Genomic DNA, 26,501 nt, shown 5'->3' on the forward strand with positions numbered 1-26,501 from the left:
CGTTCCAGCAGGTTGTTCGTTAACCGAAAAATTCGTTAACCGAAACCATTGTTTCAATGGGTTTTTGGGTAATTGGTTCCAGCTCACCGAAAATTGCCTAAATTCAGCAAAAATGGTAGAAAAATTCACTTACTTTGAGGTGTGTATGTAGAAGGCGCCTGGATGATGACGATAATGATGATGGGAATTAGAATGGGGGTGGAGGAGAAGGAAGAAGAGAAGGCATTGGGGTGGAAGAGAAGTCACCCCATGGCACCATTTCACCCATAAAATTTTAGTTCTCTTGGTGTATTTCAAGATTATTTTCTTTAAATCAACACTGCACTGCATTATATATTGTCAATATGTAAAATAACCAATAATTTGCTTGGAAACACAGAAAAAAAGCGTTTAGTTGAAGAGAGTCTCAAGCAAGATGTTACCTCCAGTGAAAACAGAGAGAAACTAACGCCTGTTTGTTGTGTTAAGAGGCTGGATGCCGCGCATTAAACTAGTCACTTTACCTTCAATTATGTTCAATAATTGTTAAAATGACTAAAAAATTGAATATTAAACTTTTAAAATTATTGAATAGTGTAAACTTCTTGATATTTACTAAAATAGTAAGGAATTTAAGCCCTAGAACCGATTAATGTATTGGCGGACTAATACTAAAGCTGGTTGACCGGCCAGTGCAAGCGAAAACATGTGGAGGTCGGTTCGTAAGAAATTCGTTTACCGAATTTTTGTTCGTTAACCGAATTTATGAATCTTATGGGAGGCAGTTCGTTAACCGAAATTTCATTAACCGAGGCGTTCGTTAACCGAGGAACGACTGTACATGTAATCAAAATAATGTACAAAATGATTACTGTACTAAAATTTCTGTCTAGTGCAAACTATCGCATGTTTACAATCAAATTAATCACTATCTTATAAGAATTCCAGCAATGTAAATTATATTCTCCCCAGTCACTTCTATGACATTTTATAAGCAAAAAACATAAACTCAAGCTAAAGGACATAAATAAACACATAAATACTTCACTAGACCTTTGGTGCTAACTGCCAAACATGTTGTATCGTACTGTATGTGGCCAGTTGTTAAACTTCTCTATGTTTGTCTATTTTCTTTTTGTTAGGCTCACATACATACATACATGTAGGAGATCTCGCACTAAGGATGGAGGTAAGAAGGGAAACTCACAATGCGTCTTCTGTATATATATATATTGTATGTACAGTGCAGTGCTAGGAGTTGCTGTGTGGTAAGGAGCTTGCTGAGAGGTCTTGTTGGTTGAGGAGCTTGTTGAGAAGTCATGTTGGTTTTAGAGCGTTGAGTAGAATGACCTTCATGGCTAGGCTGAGGAGTATTTATACGATTCTGCAGGATCAGCTGGAGAGGTGTGAAGTGAGTGGCGCTGCTGATTGGCTCAGTCCGAGAGTGAGGCCCAGTCTGTGGAACTCGCTGCTGATTGGCTGGTAAGCGGATGGCAAGTGATCAGTCAGTAGTTACAGGGGAGAGTATCCACTACAATGTCACTCTTTCCCCCCCCCTCCCTTCTCCCGCCCTCTCCTCCCTTCTCTCTCCCTCCCTCCCACCCTCTCCCTCCCACCCTCTCCCCTCCCTTCTCCCCCTCCCTTCTCCCCTTTCTCCCACCCTCTCCTCCCTTTTCCTCCTCTCCCCCACCCCAGCAAGAGTTTTGTGGTTACACAGTAGGCTTTAAGTTTTTATCTTATATAATATCACAGAGTCGAAAGTTGCGAATTCTTATTCAGGGACAAGTTGTTGGAGCTTCCAATAACTTGAGGACATAAACCACTGACTCTTCAGGCTTCTACGCCCTTGACTCTTCAGGCTTCTAAGCCCTTAACTCATGAGACATAAAGGCAAGCATGAACTTAGCATGCTTCCCTGTTGGGCGCTGTAAACGCTTCTGCGCTTCACCTTACACAATGATGTAGGGAGTGCCCAATAAACCCAAAAAAAAAAAAAAAAAAAAAATATCACAGACTAAAGTTAGGAGAATATAATTTTTATTGCTGGAATCCTTGCAAAGCAGTGAATAATTTGAATATAAACATCATACGGTACTAAAATTGTTATGTCTAGTGCAAATTATAGCTTGTTTATATTCAAATTAATCACTATCTTACAAGAATCTCAGCAATGTAAATTGTATTCTCCCAGGTCATTTCACTGACATTTTAAATTGAGAGAAGCTTAGTCACTTGAGGACTGTTAAATAAACACACATGAGACCTTCGGCTCCAACTGTCAAACATATCACCTCACTTCCTGCTCCCTCCCTCCCTCCCTCCCTCCTCCCTCCCTCCCTCCTCCCTCCCTCCCTCCCTCCCTCCCTCCCTCCTCCCTCCCTCCTCCCTCTCCTCCTCCCTCCCTCCCTCCCTCCCTTTTTCCTTCCTTCCTTCCTTTCCCTCTCCCCAAGCCAGGGTTTTGGACTTACAGTTTTTATCTTATATAATATCTCAGACTAAAGTTAGGAGAATATAATTTGCATAGCTGAAATCCTTGCACGACAGCGAACAATTTGAATATTATCGTCATATATTTTGCACAAGAGATAAAAATTAATCACCTGTATCACATTATAGTAGTGATTTAAGAGTACTACAGGTTCTACCTCTTTAGTCTGGCATTCTGTGGTCCGGAAACTCCCGTGGTCCGGAGCCATTTTAGTTTGCCCTATAGGTAGATAGGCATCTTTTTTTTATTATTTATCTGAATTATTATTACAGGTTGTACCTGTCTAGTCCGGCATTCTGTGGTCCGGAAACTCCCGTGGTCCGGAGCCATTTTAGTTTGCCCTATAGGTAGATAGGCATCTTTTTTTTATTATTTATCTGAATTATTATTACAGGTTGTACCTGTCTAGTCCGGCATTCTGTGGTCCGGAAACTCCTGTGGTCCGGAACGATTTTAGTTTGTCCAGTAGGTAGATAGGCAGCTTTTTTTTTTTTTTTTTTTTTTTTTTTTTTTTTTTTTTTTTTTTTTTTTTTTTTTACTTATCTGAATTATTATTATTATTACAGGAGTATTAAATTTTTGCCCCTCAGGCCCTAATGTGGGTCAGTGACCTATTCCCGGGTGGGCTAATCCCCTTAAAAAAAAAAAAAGCCGCGGGAAATTAAGGTTTGTTTACATCCGGCAGTTCGGCTGCTCTCTCTCTCTCTCTCTGCTTGTCTATACAGAGTACAACATTTAACCCTTCAATATATATGAGCAGTAAATAAGTGTTGCTTTCATATTCTTATGTAGAGTAATGACGATATATTTTCACATGTGCGCACTTACATACGAGCAGTCTCACTTTTTTTTTTTACCATTAATGGTTAGCTACTTATATTGTTCCATTTATTAACATTAAATAACATTACAGGTACTTCAAGCAACCATATTCATTTTTTACATTAATTTTACTACAGCTAAACTCAGGGTCTTATTTTCTTCAGTTTTATATGTAGAACCAATCAGTCACTGGTTTCGTAAGCTTTAACATAAACAATGCCGGCAGCGGTCTCGTCTCCTCTAATATTCCACATATTATTAATAAATTGTATTGTTAATTTTGCACACACGTACATTAATTCAATAAAAACAAATTCAGAAACATTAATTAAAATATATATGAACAGTAAATAAGTGTTGCTTTCATAATCTTATGTAAAGTAATGACGATATGTTTTCACGTGTGCGCATGCGCACTTACATATGCGATCTCTCTTTTTCTTTACCATTATCGTTAGCTACTTCTATTGTTCCATTTATTAACATTAAATAACATTACTTAAAACAACCATATTAATTTTACTACAGTTACAACCAAGGTCTTATTTTCTTCAGTTTTATATGTAGAACCAGTCAGTCACTGGTTTTGTAATCAACGAAAACAATGCTGTCATTTCCTCATGTGTTTTAATTTTCTACGTATTATTAATGAATTGTATTGCTCATTTTGCACATATAAACATTAATTCAATAAAAAAGACATTCAGTAATAAACAATAATGAATCTTTTGTACATAAGAGAAATGACGCTGTTTACACGATCATGCACGTCGTCTGCACATTGGCGGGCCGTTCAAACCCGTCGAAATTCAAGTTTCCGCCGTCAAAATTTTTATTTATTTATTTTTTTGTGTGTTCCAGTAAAATACGTTAAGAATTAAAAACTCGCGAAATTTGAGAAGCTACTATACGACATTTAACCCTTCAATATGTCTTCAAAGAGACCAAGACGCAGAGAAAGTGGTGCTAGTGCTTCCAGGCATAAGCACAAGTCACTATCTATCCAGGAAAAGGGTGAATTTCCATGGTCCGGCAATTTCCATGGTCCGGTACCGGTCAGGTCCCGAGGTTGCCGGCCTAGAGAGGTACAACCTGTATTATTACAGGAGTATTACATTTTTGCCCTTCAGGCTCCAATGTGGGTCAGTGACCTGTGCCCGGGTGGGCTAATCCCCGTAAAAAACAACAACAACAAAGCTGCGGGAAATTAAGGTTTGTTTACATCCGGCAGTTCGGTTGCTCTCTCTCTCTCTCTCTCTCTGTTTGTCTATACAGAGTACAACATTTAACCCTTCAATATATATGAACAGTAAATAAGTGTTGCTTTCATATTCTTATGTAGAGTAATGATGATATGTTTTCACATGTGCGCACTTACATACGCAATCTCACTTTTTTTCTTTAACATTAATGGTTAGCTACTTATATTGTTCCATTTATTAACGTTAAATAACATTACTTCAAACAACCATATTAATTTTTACATTAATTTTACTACAGCTACAACCAGGGTTCTTATTTTCATGTTTTATATGTAGAACCAATCAGTCAATGGTTTTGTAAACATTAACGAAAACAATGCTGGCAGCCGTCTCGTCTCCTCGTGTGTTTTAATATTCCACGAATTATTAATGAATTGTATTGTTCATTTTGCACACACAAACTTTAATTCAATAAAAAAAATCAGAAGCATTAATTTAAACATATATGAACAGTAAATAAGTGTTGCTTTCATATTCTTATGTAGAGTAATGACGATATGTTTTTCACAAGTGCGCACTTACATACGCGCAGTCTCACTTTTTTTCTTTAACATAAATGGTTTGCTACTTTTATTGTTCTATTTATTAACATTAGATAATATTACTTAAAACAACCATATTAATTTTTTACATTAATTTTACTACAGCTACAACCAGGGTCTTATTTTCTTGTTTTATATGTAGAACCACTCAGTCACTGGTTTTGTAATCAACAAAAACAATGCTGTCTCATTTCCTCGTGTGTTTTAATATTCTACGTATTATTAATGAATTGTATTGCTCATTTTGCACACATAAACATTAATTCAATAAAAAAGACATTTAGTAATAAACAATAATGAATCTTTTTGTACATAAGAGAAATGACACTGTTTACACGATTATGCACTCCTAAACGTTGGCGGAACGCTCAAACCCGTCGAAATTCGAGTTTCCCCCGTCAAAATTTTAAGTTATGTAGTGGGTTTTTTTGTGTGTCCAAATAAAAAATGTTGAATTAAAAACTCACGAAATTTGAGAAGCTACTGTATGACATTTAACCCTTCAATATGTATTCAAAGAGACCATGAAGCAGTGAAAGTGGTGCTAACGTAACCGCAAGTCACTATCTGTCCAGGAAAAGGGTGAATTTCCATTGTCCGGAAATTTCCATGGTCTGGCACCGGTCAGGTGCCAAGGTTGCCGGACTAGAGAGGTACAACCTGTAGTGTATATGTGATTTATATAGTGATTTAAGGGCGATTTAGGGGAATTTTAGAAGTGTTTCTGACTTTATGCGTTATTGGCTTTACTTTGTATGTACTTTTCTGTGAGCTTGAACCAATTACCCAATATCCCATTGAAATAATGAATTCACTAAACGAAATTTTCGGTTAACGAATGACTCTGTGGAACAAATTGTGTTCGTTAACCGAGTGACCACTCCTTGTAGTAGTATGTGAATGATAAAAGTCAAGCTTTCACTTTTTTTATTTATTCTTTTTTTTATTCTCAGGTCCTTGACTTTGTAATGTTTTGACTGCTATGAATCCTTTTGAAGAATTAGCACTTTTGAGAAACAAAAGACCAGTTATTATTATTATTATTATAGTAAACCCTCGAAGATTTGGACCTTGTAAATCTGGATTTCGGAAGATTCGGACAAAATATGTGGGGGCTCTGGGCTAGGAAGCCTCCTTAAGAAGCCTTCCCAAAACATGGTGAAGGTAGTTTTAGGCTTAAAGTTATTATCTAATAAAAGGTCATAGACTAAACTTCGCAGAATATAACTTGCATTGCTGAAATCCTTGCAAGATAGCGAATGATTTGAGTATAGTCATCACATAGTTTACACAAGAGATGAAAAATTTAGTCCTTTAGTGTTGTACATTTAAGTAAAAGTTTTTAATTCGTATTTTCTGGTAGATATACGTAGCTTTCTTCATTTATTTTTACTCATTTACATGCACACACACCATCCTAAATACATATTGTGAAAAAAGGTAAAATAAATAATTGTTCTGAGGGTAAAACTGTACTGTACTCAAATGTACTAAATAATTACTAAAGTTTTTCTGTCTAGTACAAGCTATAGTATTTTATACTTAAATTAATCACTATCTTACAAGAATTACAGCAATGTAAGTTATTTTTTGCTATGTCAATTCAGTGACATTTTATATGCAAAAAACTTAAGCTCCCTCTATATGACATAAATAAACACATTTTGTTAATTCACCGGAAGATCCGGACAATCAGCTTGGGTAATTTTTTTTTATTTTATTAAAATGTTTTAAAATTTTTTTGCTGACTCTTCACAAATAAATATTGCACTCACATACACATCAGGAATACATTTTATTGGTACATTATTTTGATTAAAAACAGACATTATTGTTAATTATAAAATATTAAAAGTAATGTTGTTATTCTTCAGGTCTCCACTAATAAACCAAGATTTCATTTTGCCACACTGTCATGGAGAAACTCCAGTTTGGAGTGATAGTAAGTGGTCAGGAGCAGCGAATAATCTTCATACTTGTGATGAAGGAATTTTCACTCTACCAATTAGCTGGATGAAAGAAGTAACAAGCACCTTACAAGGAAAACTTTTCTGCCCAAAGTGCCAGGCTAAGGTTGGAACCTATAATTGGTGTGCAGGTAAGAATTCAGTACTACAGGTTGACAATCCCTTATCCGAAATCCTTGGGGCCACATGCAATTCGGATTTCGTAATTTTTCGGATTTCAGAATGGTTAGGTTAGGTTTGATTTTTTTTTTTTTTTTTTTTTTTTTTTTTTTTTTTTTTTTTGGGGTTAGCCAGGCACATGTCACTGACCCATTGGGTCCTGGGGGCAAAAATGTAAAAATAGTCATAATTATAATAGCAATATAAATTCATGCACACTTTTTTACTTTTGCTCTTCGCCACTGATCGACATTGGCATCAGAAGCGTCAGTCCTGACTCTTTTCGCTTTATATTCTTCACCCAAAATTGGCTAGCTTCTTGCATCCAGGCGGAAATCGATCACGTCTCTATCGCACTGTTGGCAAATACTGGGCATGCACACGGCTCCTGAATGTGCCTGAGTCGCTCGGTATTTGTTCGTCATGCAGAAAGAGCTCACCAGTGCCGTCTAACCTTTCCTGTTAGATTGTTCCAGAGTTTACAACCCTCACTCCGAAAAAGTTTTCCTCCACGGTTTTCGAGACTTGCAGCTTCTTCAATCTTGAGCTGCGCAGGCCCTTGGCCAGGCAGTCCGCCAGCTCCAAGTAAGGACACTCAACTGAGTAGTGCCCCCTGAGATGCGTATAAACCTCAACTAGGTCCCCCCTTGCCCGTCTGTAGTATAAGCTAGGCAAGTTCAGGCGCTCCAATCTCGCAGGGTAGCTGAGATGCCGAAGTGCAGGCACCAGCTTGGTGGCCCTCCTTTGAACATTTTCAACCAACTGACAGTCCCTAGCATATCTCGGGGACCAGATGGGGTGACAGTACTCCAGATGGGGAAGCACTTCACTCCTGAAGATCGTCACGAGGGACGGACCGTCTAGATATCTGAGCGACGCTGTATAGACCTAATAATTTATTTGCCTGATTACCTTCTTCTCACAATGGCCCGACTGACTCATTGTCGCGCCACCCCTGGTCCTTCTCACACAGAGTCTCAACTATTTTGACTTTCTTCAAGGTCGTGTTTCTCACTTTTGATCTTTTCTTCATTCTTGTATTCTTTATTATTATTATTACAGTATTATTGTTGTTATATTATTATTATTATTATTATTATTATTATTTTTATTATTATTTTATTATTATTATTATTATTATTATTATTATTATAATTATTATTATTATTATTATTATTATTATTATATTTTTGTGTATTTTTTTGATAAATTTTATTTACTATGAATAATTATTATTATTGTTATAATTATTATTACATATTCACCCCCCAGCCCCAATGTGGGTCAGTGACATGTGCCTGGGTGGGCTGATCCCTGTAAAAAAAAAGAAAAAGAAAAAAAGAAAAAAAAGTTTTGCTCCTCAAAAAACTTTCGGTTTTCAGAGGTTTTCGGTTATCGGAATTTCAGATAAAGGGTTGTCAACCTGTAATACTTTTAATTTATCTTCATGGCTAGTGTTTATTGGACATTTGTTTTGAAATTTAAGTTTCAATAATTTTTCTCCAACTTAACCCTTAAGCCCGGGGTTAGTGTGCAGCTGGCAGTACCCTACACCTGGGGGTAAATGGAGAAAAATCAATTTTTCCAAAAATAATTTTTAACCTTTTAAATGATAAAACAATAAAAAATAAGTAAGAAAAACTATATGTGGACCCTATAGAAACTTCCCTAGCCGCACGTAGGGAGAGAGGAGGAGGGAAGATAAGGAGACTGTGTTGGTTTGACAACTGACGCTCGTGGTCCCTCAGCACTTAGCTGCTATTTTTAGCTTGCCTTTGTGTCTGAGGTGGCCAATAATACATATATTTACTGATCTTAATAATTATTTGCTGTAAATAATTCATTCAGAATATACTGTATTTTATTTGCATTATTTTTCCTAAAAAGTGCTTGGCAACACTCATCAGTAGGTCACCAGTCTGCCTGTCTGTCTGTGTTTGGTGGAGCAAGTATTGAATAAAATAATAATAATCCCACAAATAAATAAATTTATAACATAATCATAGCATTATTTTCCGGTAATACTACACTACAATACAACTACACTACTTTTATCAATATTACTTTATTACAACATGATAAAATGAACAAACAATGAAAATGAAACAAACAAATGTAGGTAATTATGTTCAGGAAGCTTCCCTGTGGCTGAGCGTGTGGCGTGACAAGCAAATAGTCACACTGGAACCTGATAACCCGGGCTGGGCATTTAAACAGTGGCGGGAATAGGCAGACATTCTGGAATGTCACCCGGGGCGAGCTGGTCGGATGTTCTGGAACGTAACCCGGAACCTAAGGGTTAACCCTTAAGCCCCGGGTTAGGGTGCCGCTGGCAGTACACCCCACCCGGGGGTAAATCAAGAAAAAGACTTTTTTTTTTTAAACAGTTTTTGTGATATACAGTGAACCCTCGCTTTATGCGGTTTCACTTTACGCGTTTCTACATTTACGCGGTACCCTGCCAGAACCGGAATTCCCACTTTATGCGGTGCATCTACTCATATACGCGGGTGAAGTATAATTTTTTTATTTAGCTCATAAAATTCATACAAATTACCCGGCCAGAATATAATTTACATTGCTGAAATTCTTACAATTTGATGATCATTTTGAATATAAGCATCATAGATTTTGCATTAGACATACAAATTTTAGATCTAATGCAAGTACAGGTTGTACCTCTCTAGTCCGGCAACCTCGGGACCTGACCGGTGCCGGACCATGGAAATTCACCCTTTTCCTGGATAGATAGTGACTTGTGCTTATGCTTGGAAGCACTAGCACCACTTTCTCTGCATCATGGTCTCTTTGAAGACATATTGAAGGGTTAAATGTCGTATAGTAGCTTCTCAAATTTTGCGAGTTTTTAATTCTTAACGTATTTTATTGGAACATGTAGATATATGAGACGAATGTGGCTGTAATATGTAACTCTGTACTATTTACCATTATTGATTCAGGTCTCTGTATTATATGCTTTATAATCATACTCCCTTTTGTCACCAAGTGTTAGTTCAGGCTTTGGGCACATGCGCGCTGTACGTGCATGCGCAGAGAGAGATACCCAGAGAGATTCCAAGACAGGACGCTGTTTACCCCTGTCTTAACTCCTTTTTGTGTTAGTACCAGAAATAGAACTTATGGACTTGACATCAGTGTGTTTCCTTTACCCCTGAGTGTAAGGACCACCTGAGTCTCCCACAGAACACAAAAAAAAATAAATACAGTAAAAAAAAATTTCTATGGCGGAAACTTGAATTTCGGCGGGTTTGAACGGCTCGCCAACGTGCAGACGACGTGCAGAATCGTGTAAACAGCGTCATTTCTCTTATGTACAAAAGATTCATTATTGTTTATTGCTGAATGTCTTTTTTATTGAATTAATGTTTATGTGTGCAAAATGAGCAATACAATTCATTAATAACACGTAGAATATTAAAACACACGAGGAAATGACACAGCATTGTTTTTGTTGATTACAAAGCCAGTGACTGACTGGTTCTACATATAAAACTGAAGAAAATAAGACCTTGGTTGTAGCTGTAGTAAAATTAATATGGTTGTTTTAAGTAATGTTATTTAATGTTAATAAATGGAACAATAGAAGTAGCTAACTTATTTACTGTTCATATATATTTTAATTAATGTTTCTGAATTTGTTTTTATTGAATTAATGTGTGTGTGTGCAAAATTAACAATACAATTTATTAATAATACGTGGAATATTAGAGGAGGCGAGACGGCTGCCGGCATTGTTTATGTTAAAGCTTACATAACCAGTGACTGATTGGTTCTACATATAAAACTGAAGAAAATAAGACCCTGATTTTAGCTGTAGTAAAATTAATGTAAAAAAATTAATATGGTTGTTTGAAGTACCTGTAATGTTATTTAATGTGAATAAATGGAACAATATAAGTAGCTAACCATTAATGGTAAAAAAAAGTGAGACTGCGCGTATGTAAGTGTGCACATGTGAAAACATATCGTCATTACTCTACATAAGAATATGAAAGCAACACTTATTTACTGCTCATATATATTGAAGGGTTAAATGTTGTACTCTGTATAGACAAGCAGAGAGAGAGAGAGAGCAGCCGAACTGCCGGATGTAAACAAACCTTAATTTCCCGCGGCTTTTTTTTAAGGGGATTAGCCCACCTGGGCATAGGTCACTGACCCACATTGGGGCCTGAGGGGCAAAAATTTAATACTCCTGTAATAATAATAATAATTCAGATAAGTAAAAAAAAAAAAAAAAAGCTGCCTATCTACCTATTGGACAAACTAAAATCGTTCCGGACCAGGAGTTTCCGGACCACAGAATGCCGGACTAGAGAGGTACAATCCGTATTTTGTTTACTCAGAGCAAATATGTTTTCTTTTGTGCAAAATATATGACGTGTATATTCAAAATATTCCTGGTCTTGCAAGGAATCCAGCAATGTCAATTATATTATCCTAACTTTAGTCTGAGGTATTATTTATTACTAAAAATGTAAATATACTGTTATAACCCAATCATTTCTCTGGTAGGGAGGGAAGGTGGGGGTGAGGGGTTGGGAGGGAGGGAGGGAGGGAGGGAGGGACCCAGGGAGCAGGTGGGAAGAGGGGGGGAGGTGGGGTATTTTGATTGACAGATGGTATTTGGGTAAGTATATTTTGTTTATTTATTTAAGGCAAATGTTTTAGCTCATAAAATTCATACAAATTACTGGGCCAGAATATAATTTACATTGCTGGAATTCTTACAATTTGATGATCATTTTGAATATAAACATCATGGATTTTGCATTAGACATACAAATATTAGATCTAATGTAAGTATTTTGTTTACTCTGAGTAAATTTGATATCTTTTGTGCAAAATATATGACATTTATATTCAAAATATTCCTGGTCTTACAAGGAATCCAGCAATGTCAATTATATTATCCTAACTTTAGTTTGAGGTATTATTTATTACTATACCTTAAAATCTAGTGGTTTTCCCCCAAACATTTCTCAGAGAGGGAAGAGCCAGCGAGTGTGAGAAGAGGGGGAGGGAGTTGAGTCCATTATTTGAATAGACATTAACTTGGCGACTGTATTTCTTTATTTCTCTTAAATATTAATTGTGTGCATGTACCATCATAAAATTAAGATGTTATTTTTACTAGAACATAGGTACAGTGGGGGTATGCTATAACGAACGGATCCTACTACGAATATTCCTATAACGAATGGTTTTACCTATAAAATTGATAATGCTATAACGAACGAAACTCCTACAACGAACATTATAAATTTTTTTTTTTTTTTTTTACTAATTTATTGTTTCTGTATTACAAGTATTAATGGTATTCTTTATTTAAAGGGTTTAGATGCATATTTATGCACTTTTTTACAATTTTTACAATTTAATATTATATTTTTCAGTGTTAAGTGGTTGTATGTGGGGGCCTGGAACGGATTAATCCTATAACGAACGAATGCTATAACGAACAAGGTTCTAGAAGCAATTAGATTCATTATAGCATACCCCACTGTATTGTGTCGGAAAAAATGGAGTTTGGGGGTCAGCCGGTCTCTATTTCATTTAATCCCATATGTTATGTTGTTCACTTTACGCATTTCTCGCTTTACGCGGGCCTCCGTGGGTTCAATTCACCGCATAAAGTGAGGGTTCACTGTACAGTATTACCCCGCTTTACATGGTTTCACTTTCCGCGATTTCTCATTTACGCGGTACCTTTCCAGAACCGGACTTTCACTTTTTGTGGTGCATCTACTCATATACGCGTGAAGTATAATTTTTTTTTTTTTTTATTTAGCTCATAAAATTCATACAAATTACCCGGCCAGAATAAAATTTACATTGCTGGAATTTTTACAATATGATGATCATTTTGAATATAAACATCATGGATTTTGCATTAGGTATACAAATTTTAGATCTAATGTTATAATTTGGTTTACACAAAGCAAGTATTGTATCTTTTGTGCAAAATATATGAAGTTTACATTCAAAATATTCCCTGACCTGCTAGGAATCCAGAAATGTCAATTATATTATCCTAACTTTAGTATGAGTTATTATTTATTACTAAAAATGTAAATTACTATTTTCTCCCAAAGCTTCTCTGGTAGGGAGGGAAGGTGGGGGGGGAGGGAGGGAGGGACCGACCCAGCTAGGGCCGAGTATTTTGATTGACAGATAGTGTCCTTGAAGAATATTTCTTTGTTTATTTAATGAAGATATATGTTTTAGCTCATAAAATTCATACAAATTACCCAGCCAGAATATAATTTACATTGCTGGAATTCTTACAATTTGATGATCATTTTGAATATAAACATCATAGATTTTGCATTAGACATACAAATTTTAGATATAATGTTTACTCTGAGTAAATATGTTATCTTTTGTGCAAAATATATGACATTTATATTCAAAATATTCCTGGTTTTACAAGGAATCCAGAAATGTCAATTATATTATCCTAACTTTAGTCTGAGGTATTGTTTATTACTAAAAGTTAAAATCTAGTTTTTTCACCCAACATTTCTCTGGTAGGGAGGGAAAGTGGGGGGTGGGGGGCAGGGTTGGGACCGACCGACCATCTGGCGCGGTTGGAAGAGGGAGGGAGGCAAGTTGGGGTACTTTGATTGACAGATAGTGTCGTGAAGAATATTTTTTTTTATTAACTGAAGATATTTGTTTTAGCTCATAAAATTCATACAAATTACTGGACCAGAATATAATGTGCATTTCTGGAATTCTTACAATTTGATGATCATTTTGAATAAAAACATTATCGATTTTGCATTAGACATACAAATTTTAGATCTAATGTAATAATTTGGTTTACACAAAGCAAGTATTTTATCTTTTGTGCAAAATATATGACGTTTACATTCAAAATATTCCCTGACTTACAAGGAATCCAGAAATGTCAATTATATTATCCTAACTTTAGTCTGAGGTATTATTTATTACTAAATGTTAAAATCTAGTGTTTCACCCAATCATTTCTCAGAGAGGTAGGGGCCAGTGAGCTGGGAAGAGGGGGGGGGGGATGTGAGTCCATTATTTGAATGGACATTAACCTGGCGACTGTATTTCTCTTAAATATTAATTGTGTGAGCATACCATCATAAAATTTAGATGTTATTTTTACAACAACATAGGTATTGTGTCGGAAAAAGTGGAGTTTGGGGGTCGGGCCAGTCTCTATTGGAATTAATCCCATATGTTCTGTTGTTCACTTTACGCGGTTTTCACTTTCCGTGGTACCCTGTGGGTTCAATTGACCGCGTTAATCGGGGTTCTACTGTAGTCCATAATGTGACATCTAGCTTTATACCTAGGTATGTTAATGCCTAGCAATGAATCGCCAGGCCAACATACAGACAATTATAACATCTGATAATTGTGATTTGGCCCCTGGCATTTAATTGCAATTCTCAAAACCCCCTCCTTCATCCCCCACCATACGCATCACGACCTTCATCTCTTGCCTCAGAGCGAGCAGTAAATAAAAGTCAACTCTCGAGGGGTGGAGATGGGTGGGTTTTCAGCGTCGCATTCCGAGCTATATCACAAAAACTGGTTTTTGGAAAAAAACGGCTTTTTGTTCAAGCTGGAATGCGACGTCAGCAAGAATATCTGAGCAGGAGGTGTAGAGGGAGGTGACTTTTCATACAAGGCTCCGCTGACTTAGGTCCAGATTATGTTATAAACCGTTTGAAATATTTCCAAAATTAGGAACATTTACCAGAAGGTAAAATGTTAATTTACTCAAAAAGGATACTCAATTTATTCTGATGAGGAAGAAGGTCCTGGTTGTGGAGATTGAGTAGGTGGGGGAGGGGAACCCAGCACCACCATATTTGAAGCATCTCAGAGAGATAGATGAAGATTGCTGTCTTTGAAACTTTTTGAAGATCTCCAAAAGCCCATCTCCTTGATCTGACCGAGACTCATATGCTGCGGAAAGGCCACAGACCCTGCATATTTCCTAGTGTCATGTGCCAAAAATTTCTTGCCAGGGTCTGCTTGATTCACTAATTGAGATAAGGATTTTGTCATTTGACTAGGAGATAATTTCTCATCATCCCTTGATGAGAAAACATAGGGGCCTCGATTAGGGAATTTGGTTAACCATTCCTGAAGATTTTTAACTGGGCTCAATATATGAGGAACCCTTGTTTCATCCATTAGACGTTTTATCCTAATAGGTTGAGCTTGGAAGTCTTCCCTTTCATTTTTTCTTAGGATCTCCATAGGAAAATACAAGTCAGAACATACCAGTAATGATGGATTATTGTAAATTGAAATCAGTTGAAACCCGTTGCTATTGCTAGAAGGAAAGCTGCCTTCTGGAGTAATTTATCCCTGTTCAGATTTATATTGTAATTAGGCCCCATAAGAAGATTAGTAACTTTTTCCAGAGACCAAGGCGGGATTCTCTTGGGACGAGGAGGTCTCTGAATGAAAAAAGGACGATCACAGCATTTGATAAATCCTTGGGTTCAAAGTAATATTTAAACCCCAAGCCAGGGGGTCAATCCATGCTGATTTATAAGATGCAATTGTCGATCCTTGAAGGCCTTTAACTCTGAACAGAAATTCTAAAAATTCTAACACAACTGTTTCCGATAATGATTCTGGAGTTGCTAACTTGATAAATTGTTGAAAAAGATTCCAAGCTTTCTCATATTGAATAGAAGTTTGGGGTCTATGACCTGCTAATACTTGGTTAGCTATATTGGGATTACCCAACAACCTATTTAAACTTTTTTTTGAGAGACCCCAAGCTTCAAGTGCCAAGGATATCTCGAACTGAAAATGTAATACATGGTCTAGACATCCTTGTTCCAACTGTAGCGGGTTCGGGCACAAGTCCAGCAGATCCAGGCACCAAGGTTGTAGGATCCAATATGGTGCAATTAAGAGGACCTTGCCTCGGTAGGATCTGAGTTTGTGAACCACTTTGGGCAATATTTTCACAGGTGGGAACAGATAGATTGAATTCCAAAGGTTCCAATCTAAGAGTAGGGCATTTCCTAGAAAATTTGACCCTGCCAGATATGCATAAATTGGCTTCTTGTTTTTTTTTAGGGAGGCAAACAGATCTATCTGTGGAGTTCCAAACTTCTTCAGTAGACAATGGAACTCCGATACCTTTAGGGACCATTATGTTTCTGTCGATATTTGCCGGAGACGTAACAGCACATCTGCCCAATTGTTTTGTACTCCTGGTATATAAGTTGCTTTGAGGTAAAGTGTTTGTGTTACACAAATACTGAAAATTTTTTCTGACAGTTGTAGAAGGGGCCAAGAACTTGTTGATCCTTGATGATTGAGACAAAACACTGCTGTTTTGTTGTCCATGGCAAACAGGTTCGTCATATTCTGTAAATTTGGGTTTGCCGACAAAAAGAATAGGACCACTGCTAATTCTTTTGTATTTATGTGTTTGTCCCAAAGGATGTTGCTCCACTTCCCTTGACTGAATTCCCCTTTTGAAGAATGGTATCCCCATCCTGTTTTGGACACATCCGTACAAACGACCAAACCTGTTTGAGGCGGAACCCAGGGAGAAGGACCGATTAGATTGTCCAAGTTTGTCCACCATAACAGATGATTCTTTATCTGAATAGGGAGAGAAGAAGCAACATTTCTGTTTTTGCGAAGCAACTTCGAGCCCAGATGAGATAGTTGCTTTTCCTTAACTTTCCAAATGGAACCACTATTATAGCAAAATTCAACAGACCCAGAAGTTTTTCCCAATCGTGCCAAGAAACCTTGTGCTTTACACAAAAGGCTTCCACTTTGTTTATCAAATCTGTTACTTTTGTTCCTGGTAAACTGACTGACTGCTGATTTGTATCCCATTGGAGACCTAACCAATTCAACTTTTTTCATGATATTAAATTTGATTTGACCTGGTTTATCTTTAAACCAAGGTTTTGAAATAGTACTAGTGTACGTTGGGTCGCCCTTTGACAATCTCCGAAAGAGTTTCCCATTATCAGCCAATCGTCTAGATAAGCAAAGGTTCTTATGCCCTCCTTCGCAAGGATCTATCTGGGAATGTTCGCCAGTTCTGTAAAGACTTTTGGGACAATTGTCAGGCCGAATGGCATCACTGTGAATTGATAACTTAATTCCCCTACTTTGAACACAAGAAATTTTCTGTACCTGGGAGCAACAGGAATGTGATAATAGGCATCTTCGAGATCCACTTTTGAGATCCAAGCATTGGGCGGAAGCAGACGCCTTAGATGGTTGTAAGTGAGCATCTTGAAACTTCTTTTGGTAATAAATTTGTTTAGGATTGAAAGATCCAAAATCCACCTTAATTTGTCGCTGCCTTTCTTTGGGACTGGGATTAGAATAAGCGAGACATGAAACATTTCTCTGACTGCAAAAGTTCTATGACACCCCTGTTTAATAGTTGAATTACAAATTTTGTAAGTAATGGGGTTGGTTTTTTTTACCCTTTTTTGGAAACGCCAGGGGAGGGCGACTCAACCAAGTCCATGTGAGACCCCCGTTGATTGTCTTGTAAGCCCATATGGAAGAAGTCCAACTGTTCTCCCAACCCCCTAGACGACCCAGCTCTCTGGCTTCATTGGAAGGGAGTAGTTGCTGAGGTGGTGGAATAAGGTCTCCTTCTGCTTCTGAACAAACGGCCACCTCTATTACGTCTTTGATTATTTCCTCCTCTAAAATTTCCCATAGGTTGATAACTGAACCGACCAGCTGGTCCCGTTCCCCTGTAAAACCTTCCTTTCCTAGGTTTCCGAAAGGTCTGAGGACTCCTGGGGACATTAATACAGTGGGGTATGCTATAACGAACGGATCCTACTACGAATATTCCTATAACGAATGGTTTTACCTATAAAATTGAGAATGCTATAACGAACGGAACTCCTACAACGAACGCGGATGAATGCGGGACTATTTCGCCTGGCGCATGAATATTGTTGTACCGCGACCCACAACAAGAGTGTCAGGCGCCATCTTTGTCTCATTGTGTAGCCAGTGCACCACTGTTATTGTTGAAATTTCGTCTTTTGATGTGGAAATAGAGTTATTTGTATAAATATTTTGTTATACAAGTGTACAATTGTGACAATGAATCGTTCAAAGCGAGTAAGAAAGCTCATAACTCTTGAAACTAAGTAAGAAATCATAAAGCAACGTGAGGAATGGAACAAGCATTGCGAAACTTAGTGATGAGTATGGGATTGCTAAATCGACTATATGTACGATTTTAAAGAATAAAAAGGAGTTGAAAACTGTGCAAGTGACTAAGGGAATCTCTAGACTTAGCAAAGCAAGGTGTAATGTGATTGAGGAGATGGAAAATTTACTCTTAGTGTGGATAAAGGAGAAAGAAATGGCAGGTGATAGCATTAGTGAAGCTATAATTTGTGAGAAGGCCAGACAATTGTTTGAGGACCTTAAAGCCAAGACTCCCAGTGCAAGTGATAGTGATGTGCCAGTGTTTAGGGGTACCAAGGGGGTGGTTTACTGGTTTCAGAAGGAGAAATAAATTACATAGTGTTGTGAGACATGGTGATGCTGCTAGTGCAGATAAGGAAGCAGCTAAGGAACACCATGACATTTTTTTTAATATTATTAAAGAGGGAGGCTTTGTTTCTCAGCAGGTATTCAACTGTGATGAAACTGGACTTTTTTGGAAAAAAATGCCTCGCCGTACATACATTACCAAGGAGGAAACTTCTGTCCCTGGCCATAAGCCAATGAAAGACAGGCTTACCCTCCTTCTTTGTGCTAATGCTTCTGGTGACTGCAAAATAAAGCCACTCCTTGTGTACCATGCAGAAAACCCCAGAGCTTTCAAAAACATTAGGAAGACCCGCCTTGGTGTTATGTGGCGGTCAAACCCAAAGGCTTGGGTGACCAGGAATTTATTCTCTGAGTGGGTGATTGAGGTGTTTGGACCCAGTGTTCGGGAATACCTCAGGGAGAATAATCTTCCACTGAAAGCTTTGTTGGTGATGGACAATGCACCAGCCCACCCTCCTAATTTGATGGTTGAATTGCCAGAGGAGTTCAACTTCATCACTGTGCACTTCTTGCCACCCAACACAACACCTCTCATCCAGCCCATGGATCAACAGGTAATTTCTAACTTTAAGAAGCTGTACACAAAGGCACTGTTTAGAAAATGTTTTGCGTCCACTTCTTCCAGTGATGTTAGCTTGAAGGAATTTTGGAAGAGTCACTTCAATATAGCAGACGCTGTTTTTTTAATTACCTGAGCCTGGAAAGAGGTTACTGTGAGGTGTCTTTGTGCTGCTTGGAGGCCATTGTGGCCTGAATGTGTCCTTCAAAGAGACTTTGAAGGCTTCAAAGAGTTAGAAGAAGAAGCTGTTGTTCATGAAATTGTGTCTCTGGGCAATTCCATGGGCCTGGAAGTGGATGATGATGATGTTGAGGAGTTGGTGGAAGAGCACAGTAAGGAACTGTCCACTGAGGAGCTGCTTGAGCTTCACAAAGAACAAAACGAGACACTGAAGCGGAGCTTAACTTCTGAGGAGTCAGGGGAGGAGGAGGAGGAGGACAAGGAGGAAAGCCGCATCATTCCAGCCAAAGATCTCAAGGAAGCGTTCTTTTGCTGGAGCAAACTGTCCAAACTTGCTGAGGATTATCATCCTGATGTTGGTTCCGTGCAAAAGGCCATCAGTGTGTTTAATGACAATGTTATGAACTACTTTTGGAAGGTCCAGAAATCAAGGTTGAAGCAGTCAACCCTGGATTCCTTCTTTACAAAGGTAACAAAAGAACCTACAGACAAAGTGCCTGTGAGACAGTCACCAAAGAGGGCTAGGAAGGATGACTCCTCTCCTTCCACCTCTTCTCCATAAGTCTCTCCTCCCCCCTCCCCCTCTGCCTACTGTCCTGCATGCTGAACAACACTAAGGTAAGATAAAGTACCGTATTTTTTACATTTTCCACAGAATTTTTTCAGAGTTAAGTATTTGGGGGCCTGGAACGGATTAATCCTATAATGAATGAATGCTATAACGAACGAGGTTCTAGAACCAATTAGATTCGTTATAGCATACCCCACTGTATTAATAGTATTCTCAAAAGATGATCTATATTTAATCAATGATTGTTCATCAAACAAAGCAGGAGAAAGAGGAGAAGAACGTAGCAACAAATAAGCGCTACCGCTTGAAGCATTATTTGTTGCTTGTTTCCTTAGCTGGACTTTCAGTCTTAGGGCTTTCAACAAATGATCTAAAAATGAATTGTACAGGGAATATGGGATTCCTTGTAAAGCAGCAGCGAAACATTTGTCCACTTCTGAATTTTCTTCATAGTCAAGCACAAACTTAGTTAATAACTGACACATCATAATTGCAGACCAAACATCTGCTGCCAATTTCCTAATTTTAAATTCTTCAAGCAGCAGTGGAGGGGCAACTGGTTTCAATTATTTTTCATAACTTATATCAACATATTTTGAAGCCGACAAAGTTGCATGTCCTTCCTCTCTCTTTGTAGTTGCTGAGATATCAGGAAGCTTTGAGACATTTTCATAAAATATTTTGAATAAGGATTCCACAGATTCAGATGTAGTAGAAAACAAAGACTTAGATCTTACCAAAGTTATCCATGGCCTGTTAGGATCACCCTTACACTCAGTGTTATCCAGCAGCTGCGTGGCAGTCGACAGCAGCCTGTTTCCACTCATAGTAACCAACACTTTTGCCCCAGGTGGAAGTGGTTGCCAAGATGTGGATAGGATGAAGTCAGTCTCAACAGGTTCTTCCTGCTCAAGAGACCGAATACTATGATTAGAACCAGGCTCATCGTCCTGATCCTGGAATCCACTGAAATCAGATTGAGTAGATCGAGGTTTTTGTAGACTTCCCATTGCCCCATTGTCTGGAGTGTCCAATAATTTATTTTTCTTAGCAGAAGCAGGCTTGTCTAAGTGGGGATTAAGTCTTTTACCTAACACCAATAAACCTAAACTTTCTGCCAACTTGGGATCTTTCCATTGTTGTACATTAAAAAATTTGCTCTTCAAGGCCTTATTCCACCTATTTTTAATTTGCATTTGCAATAAATCTTTCTTATCACCTGTAGCTTGATGAAATTGAAAAATTTGATCATAACAAACTGCACAATCCATTGGTGAAAATAAGTTATTTGAGACACAGCTGCCATGAAGAATGCAAGCCACATGAGGATCTATCTTAGTAATCCAAGTCGCTGTACATTTTTTATAATTACATGTAGTATGGCTCCCTTGGGTCTTGGGTGAAACTACTACTAATGAATTCAAATTCTCTACTGACAGACAATTCCTTGTATGTAGTGCCTGAGCTGAACTTTCTTGTCCTTGTAGCTCATCACTCAATACTATCTCCTTAGGGACAGTTCTATAGTCTCCTCCATCATCCATAGGCCCGGACTCCTGTCCTTCATCCTCCAGTTGCACATCACTCATCTAAACTAGGAGGACACCATGAGTCACATTATATTATTATATAAAAATAATAATAATAAGGGAGAAAGTATTTTCTCCCAAACTTAATCAATATGACTCATAAATGTTATATTATTAGTAAGTTAATTCATTAAGATCTCTTATTGTTATACAAGTCACTTATTTGGTCATCCTCTCTTAGGGATTATGGGGAAACTTTTGTCGTGGCTCTCGACATCTCCAAAGCATTTGACAGGGTATGGCACAAGTCTTTGCTATCTAAACTTCCCTCTTTTGGTTTCTCTCCCCCACTTTGTTTTCTCATCTCTAGCTTCCTTGAGAACCGATCCATGGCAGTTGTTGTCGAGGGATCGATTTCTCGCTCTTTCTCTACCAATAGTGGCGTCCCACAGGGTTCAGTTCTTTCACCAACTCTCTTCCTTCTTTTTATCAATGATTTACTTCACACTATAACTAATTCTATCCATTCTTACGCTGATGATTCTACTCTTAACTCTTCCTCACATATTCCCCTTCCTCTTAACTCTCAAACTAGATCTGTTTCTAGAACTGATATCATTACTGTACTTCTATCAACGCGGATCTGTGCAGCATCTCTGAATGGGGAGGTACAAACTTGGTTAAGTTCAATATTAATAAAACTCAATATTTACCAATTACACTTTGTAAATTAGACGATCTCCCACCAATTACATTTCAGGACGCTATCATCCTCCCAAATTCTGAAATAAATATGTTAGGCCTCACCATTTCCTCCAATATGTCCTGGAAATAACACATCCTTAGTATAACTAAAGCTGCCTCCCGAAAGTTGGGAATGCTGTACAGATGCCGCAGCTACTTCACTCCTGAGCAGTTGCTCCAAGTATATAAGGGATTCATTCGTCCTAACTTGGAGTACTGCTCTCATATCTGGGGTGGCTATTATTCTGTCCAATTATTAGATAGGGTGGAATCAAAGGCATTTCGCCTTATTAACTCTCCTCCTTTAGTCGACAATCTCTCTTCCCTTTCTCTTCGCCGCAATGTTGCTTCACTCTCTCTCTTTTACAGGTACTTTAACGGGCAATGTTCGGTGGATTTGGCATCCTGTGTACTGCCGGCAAGGCCGTCGGTTCGTAACACACGTCTTGCCCGCGGTGCCCACCGTTTCTCTGTGGATGTCAGTCACACGAGAATAACCCGTTATTGTACCTCCTTCTATCCTCACACAGCCAAACTGTGGAATGCTCTGCCTTCTTCTGTGTTTCCATGCTCTTACAATCTGTCTCACTTTAAAAAGCTGGTTTTCTGGTAGGTATCTTCGTAGTGTAGATTAATACAGCATAACCTTTTTTTTGTATATTTACAATTTCTTTCCGTTCTTTTTTTTTTTCTCGCCCCCTAGGCTCCGTTGTGGGTCATTTGACCTGTGCCCGGGTGGGTTAATTCCCGTAAAAAAGAAAAATACATATATATGTATCTATAAATAGATATATTCACATATTTTCTTTCAGTGAAGACGAGCCCGGAGGGCGCAGCGACATTCACTGAGTGACTTAAAGGCAAGGAATAGTCACAACGATCTAAACGACTTCACAAAGAAGACGTGTTGTGGTCGCCATGATGCTGACCAGAGATCGTATAAGAAATTGTCCCAAATACAATAATTGAGAGACATAACAAAATAAAATTCACTCTATTTCATCACTGTGCTAATAAGTACAAATACCGTACATAAAATCCTCGCGGAGCTTAGTATTTCAGCAATTAGAACACAAATTCGTGGAGCTCTCCTTTGTGTGTATTTAAAGCTGAATTGCCAGGCAAGAGATGTAGGTCTTGATGCGTATGGTGGGGGGTGAAGGAGGGGGTTTTCAGAATTGCAATTAAATGCAGGTAGCGATGTGTCCTCCTCTTATTACTTATTAAGTAATTATTAGATGTTTTAATTCCCTGTATGTTGGCCTGGCAAATTGGCTAGGAATTAACATAACTAGGTAACATTGCTGACGTCGCATTCCAGCTTGAACAAAAATAATAATTCCACAAATATATAAATTTGTAACATAATCTTAGTATTATTTTCCAGTAATACTACACTACAATATAACTACATTACTTTCAGCAATATTCCTTTGATACAACATGATAAAATGAACAGAATATAATGTAATAGGCCCCTGTCTCATCAACAGAACGTATTATATAAATGGGTCAATACATCTGATATTATATTCAGATTCACCACCCTGTAACTTTCCACTGTCTATGAGTAAGACATGAGGTTGACACGTGAGCGGGCAACTTACCCAAGAGGGCGAGACCCATAGCTCAGCATTCCTGTAAGCACGCACTGCGATGCCCCTAAGCTTCAGTAGCTCACCTCAACTCATATCGAAAGGACGTGACCAAACGTTTATCATACATAAACGCCGTCCCTTTCTCATTCACTCCTAGACAGTGAGACTTACGGTTGATATACACTCAGGAATTATATATACAACCTTTTATAATAAAACAAAGGAACTACCGTTTGGGTTTCGTTACTTAAAACCCAAATATAAATATGTGTGAACGGACTGGTTAATTGGACAAGCAGCCGATTCATATAGGTGGCAAGCGGTGTGTACGGATTCTTCAAACTGGTAGTCGTATCATCCGTCTGTGTCTTGTGAAAAACAAGAAACCACACAGCAGTGACGCGTTACATAATCCGAGTGTTTAAAACTATATCCCGTATTGAGACGATATGTAGTGAGCGCTCCTTATCTCTGTCACATACAAATACGTGCAGAATTCGTAATATACAAATATTACAGCCTGTTGGTACATATCCAGATTGAGCCGGTTGAGATAGACTCCACTCAGCATTCCCTAGACATTACAGTGTTGCAGTGTTGAACAACAGTTTCGTAACCTGGAATTCAATTGGTATTTCACTAGCAGCTGAGCAGTATTGTCGTGTCGTCAGCGCGAATTACGAATTCCGGTGTCATCATACAGATCTCCATATATACGTGGAACTGTGAAAGAATTAGCACACGGCAGTTTTCGCCAGCGAACGACGAGTGTGATAACCAATCATCTGTTTTCTGATCGCCGGAGGAGGAACTCACCTAAATCAAGTGGACTCGTCTCTCACCAAAGCAGAAGCGTCATCTCGTTGCCAAGGAAACCAGCAGCAGCGCGCGCATCCTAGGGAGAGGCAACGCCCACACCCCACCCACCACTCCACTCAGAACTTTTGAAGGATTCACATTTTCTATACAGACGTACTACTCTGTATAAATAGGTATTTAAATTACATAGTTTTACACACATGAACACGTTCGAGAGATATCTTCACACCCATAGGTTCGTCGGATAGGATTATTTCAATGATAAAGTGTCGAATGTAAGATTAATGTATTGAAATCCTATAATTTACAGTAGTTGTAAGTGTCTGTCTTCTTATTGATAGTTTAAAAATTAACTACAATTAATATTCATTGTCTTGTAAATGAGAGGCAAGTGATCTACTTACTGTTAAGTATTCATTGACCCAAGGGGGCTAATAGATAATTTCTAAGTTTCCCATGTCTAATGTAGATGAAATCGAACGCCTAGCGCAACTATTTGCTGATAACCAACTCATCAATGATCAAGCCCAGACTGACATAGATTTTGAGTATGGAACACAGTTAAATGAGTCGGTAGGAAGTAGTGAGAAAGTTATAGACGAATCATTTGACGACTTAAACCGTCGTACCCTACGGTCTGGTAATCACTATAGTACCTCACCTAAGTATACTAAAGCAGTTACCCCTGTTACAGGTGATAGTGTGTCTGTTGCTAAATCGGTAACAACCTTATTAACCCAGCCTTCTGTTAAGAGTAAGAATACTAATTTGCTTAATACTAACACTAAAATGGCTTCGTCTAACCCTCACACCCTCACTAACACACCTACAGCTGATACTGTCATTAATATCATGCAGCGCGGCGATTATGTTCGAAATTTCACGGGACAAGACGATTATAGGGTCGCACATTTTATTCGTGCATGTGAAGATAGCATGCGCAATAGTCACATAACGACTGACGAAGATAAGAAAGCATATGTACGTTCCCATATAACGCAGGGTTCCTATGCAGGCAGTCGTTTAAATGCGTTTGGTTTACAAAGCCCTGACTATGAAAAGTTCAAGCGAACGCTAATTGGGATTATTGGGGGTAGGTCACAGCTGGGCCAGCCGTCACAGATGCCACAGATGCCTCACTCTCAGACTCCTTACGCGACACACTTAGCTCCGATCGCTCCTCCCCGCCTAACATATAAACAGAAAACATCGTTACGATGCGCACATTGTAATAAACGTGGCCACGTAATGGAAGATTGTTTTCAGCTCCGAGGTAATAGTGCAAACAAAGCCACACCCGGTGCAAAGCCATTCTCAAGGTCAAACAGAGAGGGAGCTAAAGCAGCACCTCCTCCTCCTACCCAGACAGCGCGCAAATGGTGCGCTCTTCACAAATCGACATCTCATAGTTCACATGAGTGCGATATACTAATAAAAGCTAGGGGAGTGGACCTAAGTGAAACGGAGGTGTCGTATAGGCGCAAGCAGAAACGTCCCCAGGACAAGTCATCGGGGGAAGACCAGCGCACACTACACCAAGGAGAGGGATAGATAGGGTAGTTCCCGCCCCTCCTCACAGCACTTCTATAGCGGCCTCATTAATAGCGGCGCTTAGAAAAGTGGAAGTGTTGTCAGTACCGGTGAGAGTGGATAATACCAGATTGGCTCTTGATATAGACACAGGTGCTTGCGCTAATGT

General features: G+C 38.4%; 1 protein-coding gene across 12 annotated transcripts in view; it reads left to right on the forward strand.

Annotated features, from left to right (window-relative positions):
* LOC121880011 (dual specificity protein phosphatase MPK-4-like) overlaps window positions 1–26,501 on the forward strand; it is a 198,340-nt gene that overhangs the window by 147,888 nt on the left and 23,951 nt on the right. For 11 of the 12 annotated variants that reach the window (XM_042386960.1, XM_042386955.1, XM_042386961.1 and 8 more), the window contains one exon: window positions 6,968–7,191. The exons of the other annotated variant lie outside the window; for it this stretch is intronic. In XM_042386960.1, the coding sequence (XP_042242894.1) occupies window positions 6,968–7,191 (224 nt within the window). The remainder of the gene's footprint in view (window positions 1–6,967; window positions 7,192–26,501) is intronic. 12 annotated transcript variants of the gene reach the window in all.

Source organism: Homarus americanus, unplaced genomic scaffold (assembly GCF_018991925.1).
Source record: "Homarus americanus isolate GMGI-L3 unplaced genomic scaffold, GMGI_Hamer_2.0 scaffold30108, whole genome shotgun sequence".
NCBI classification, from domain to species: Eukaryota; Metazoa; Arthropoda; class Malacostraca; order Decapoda; family Nephropidae; genus Homarus; species Homarus americanus.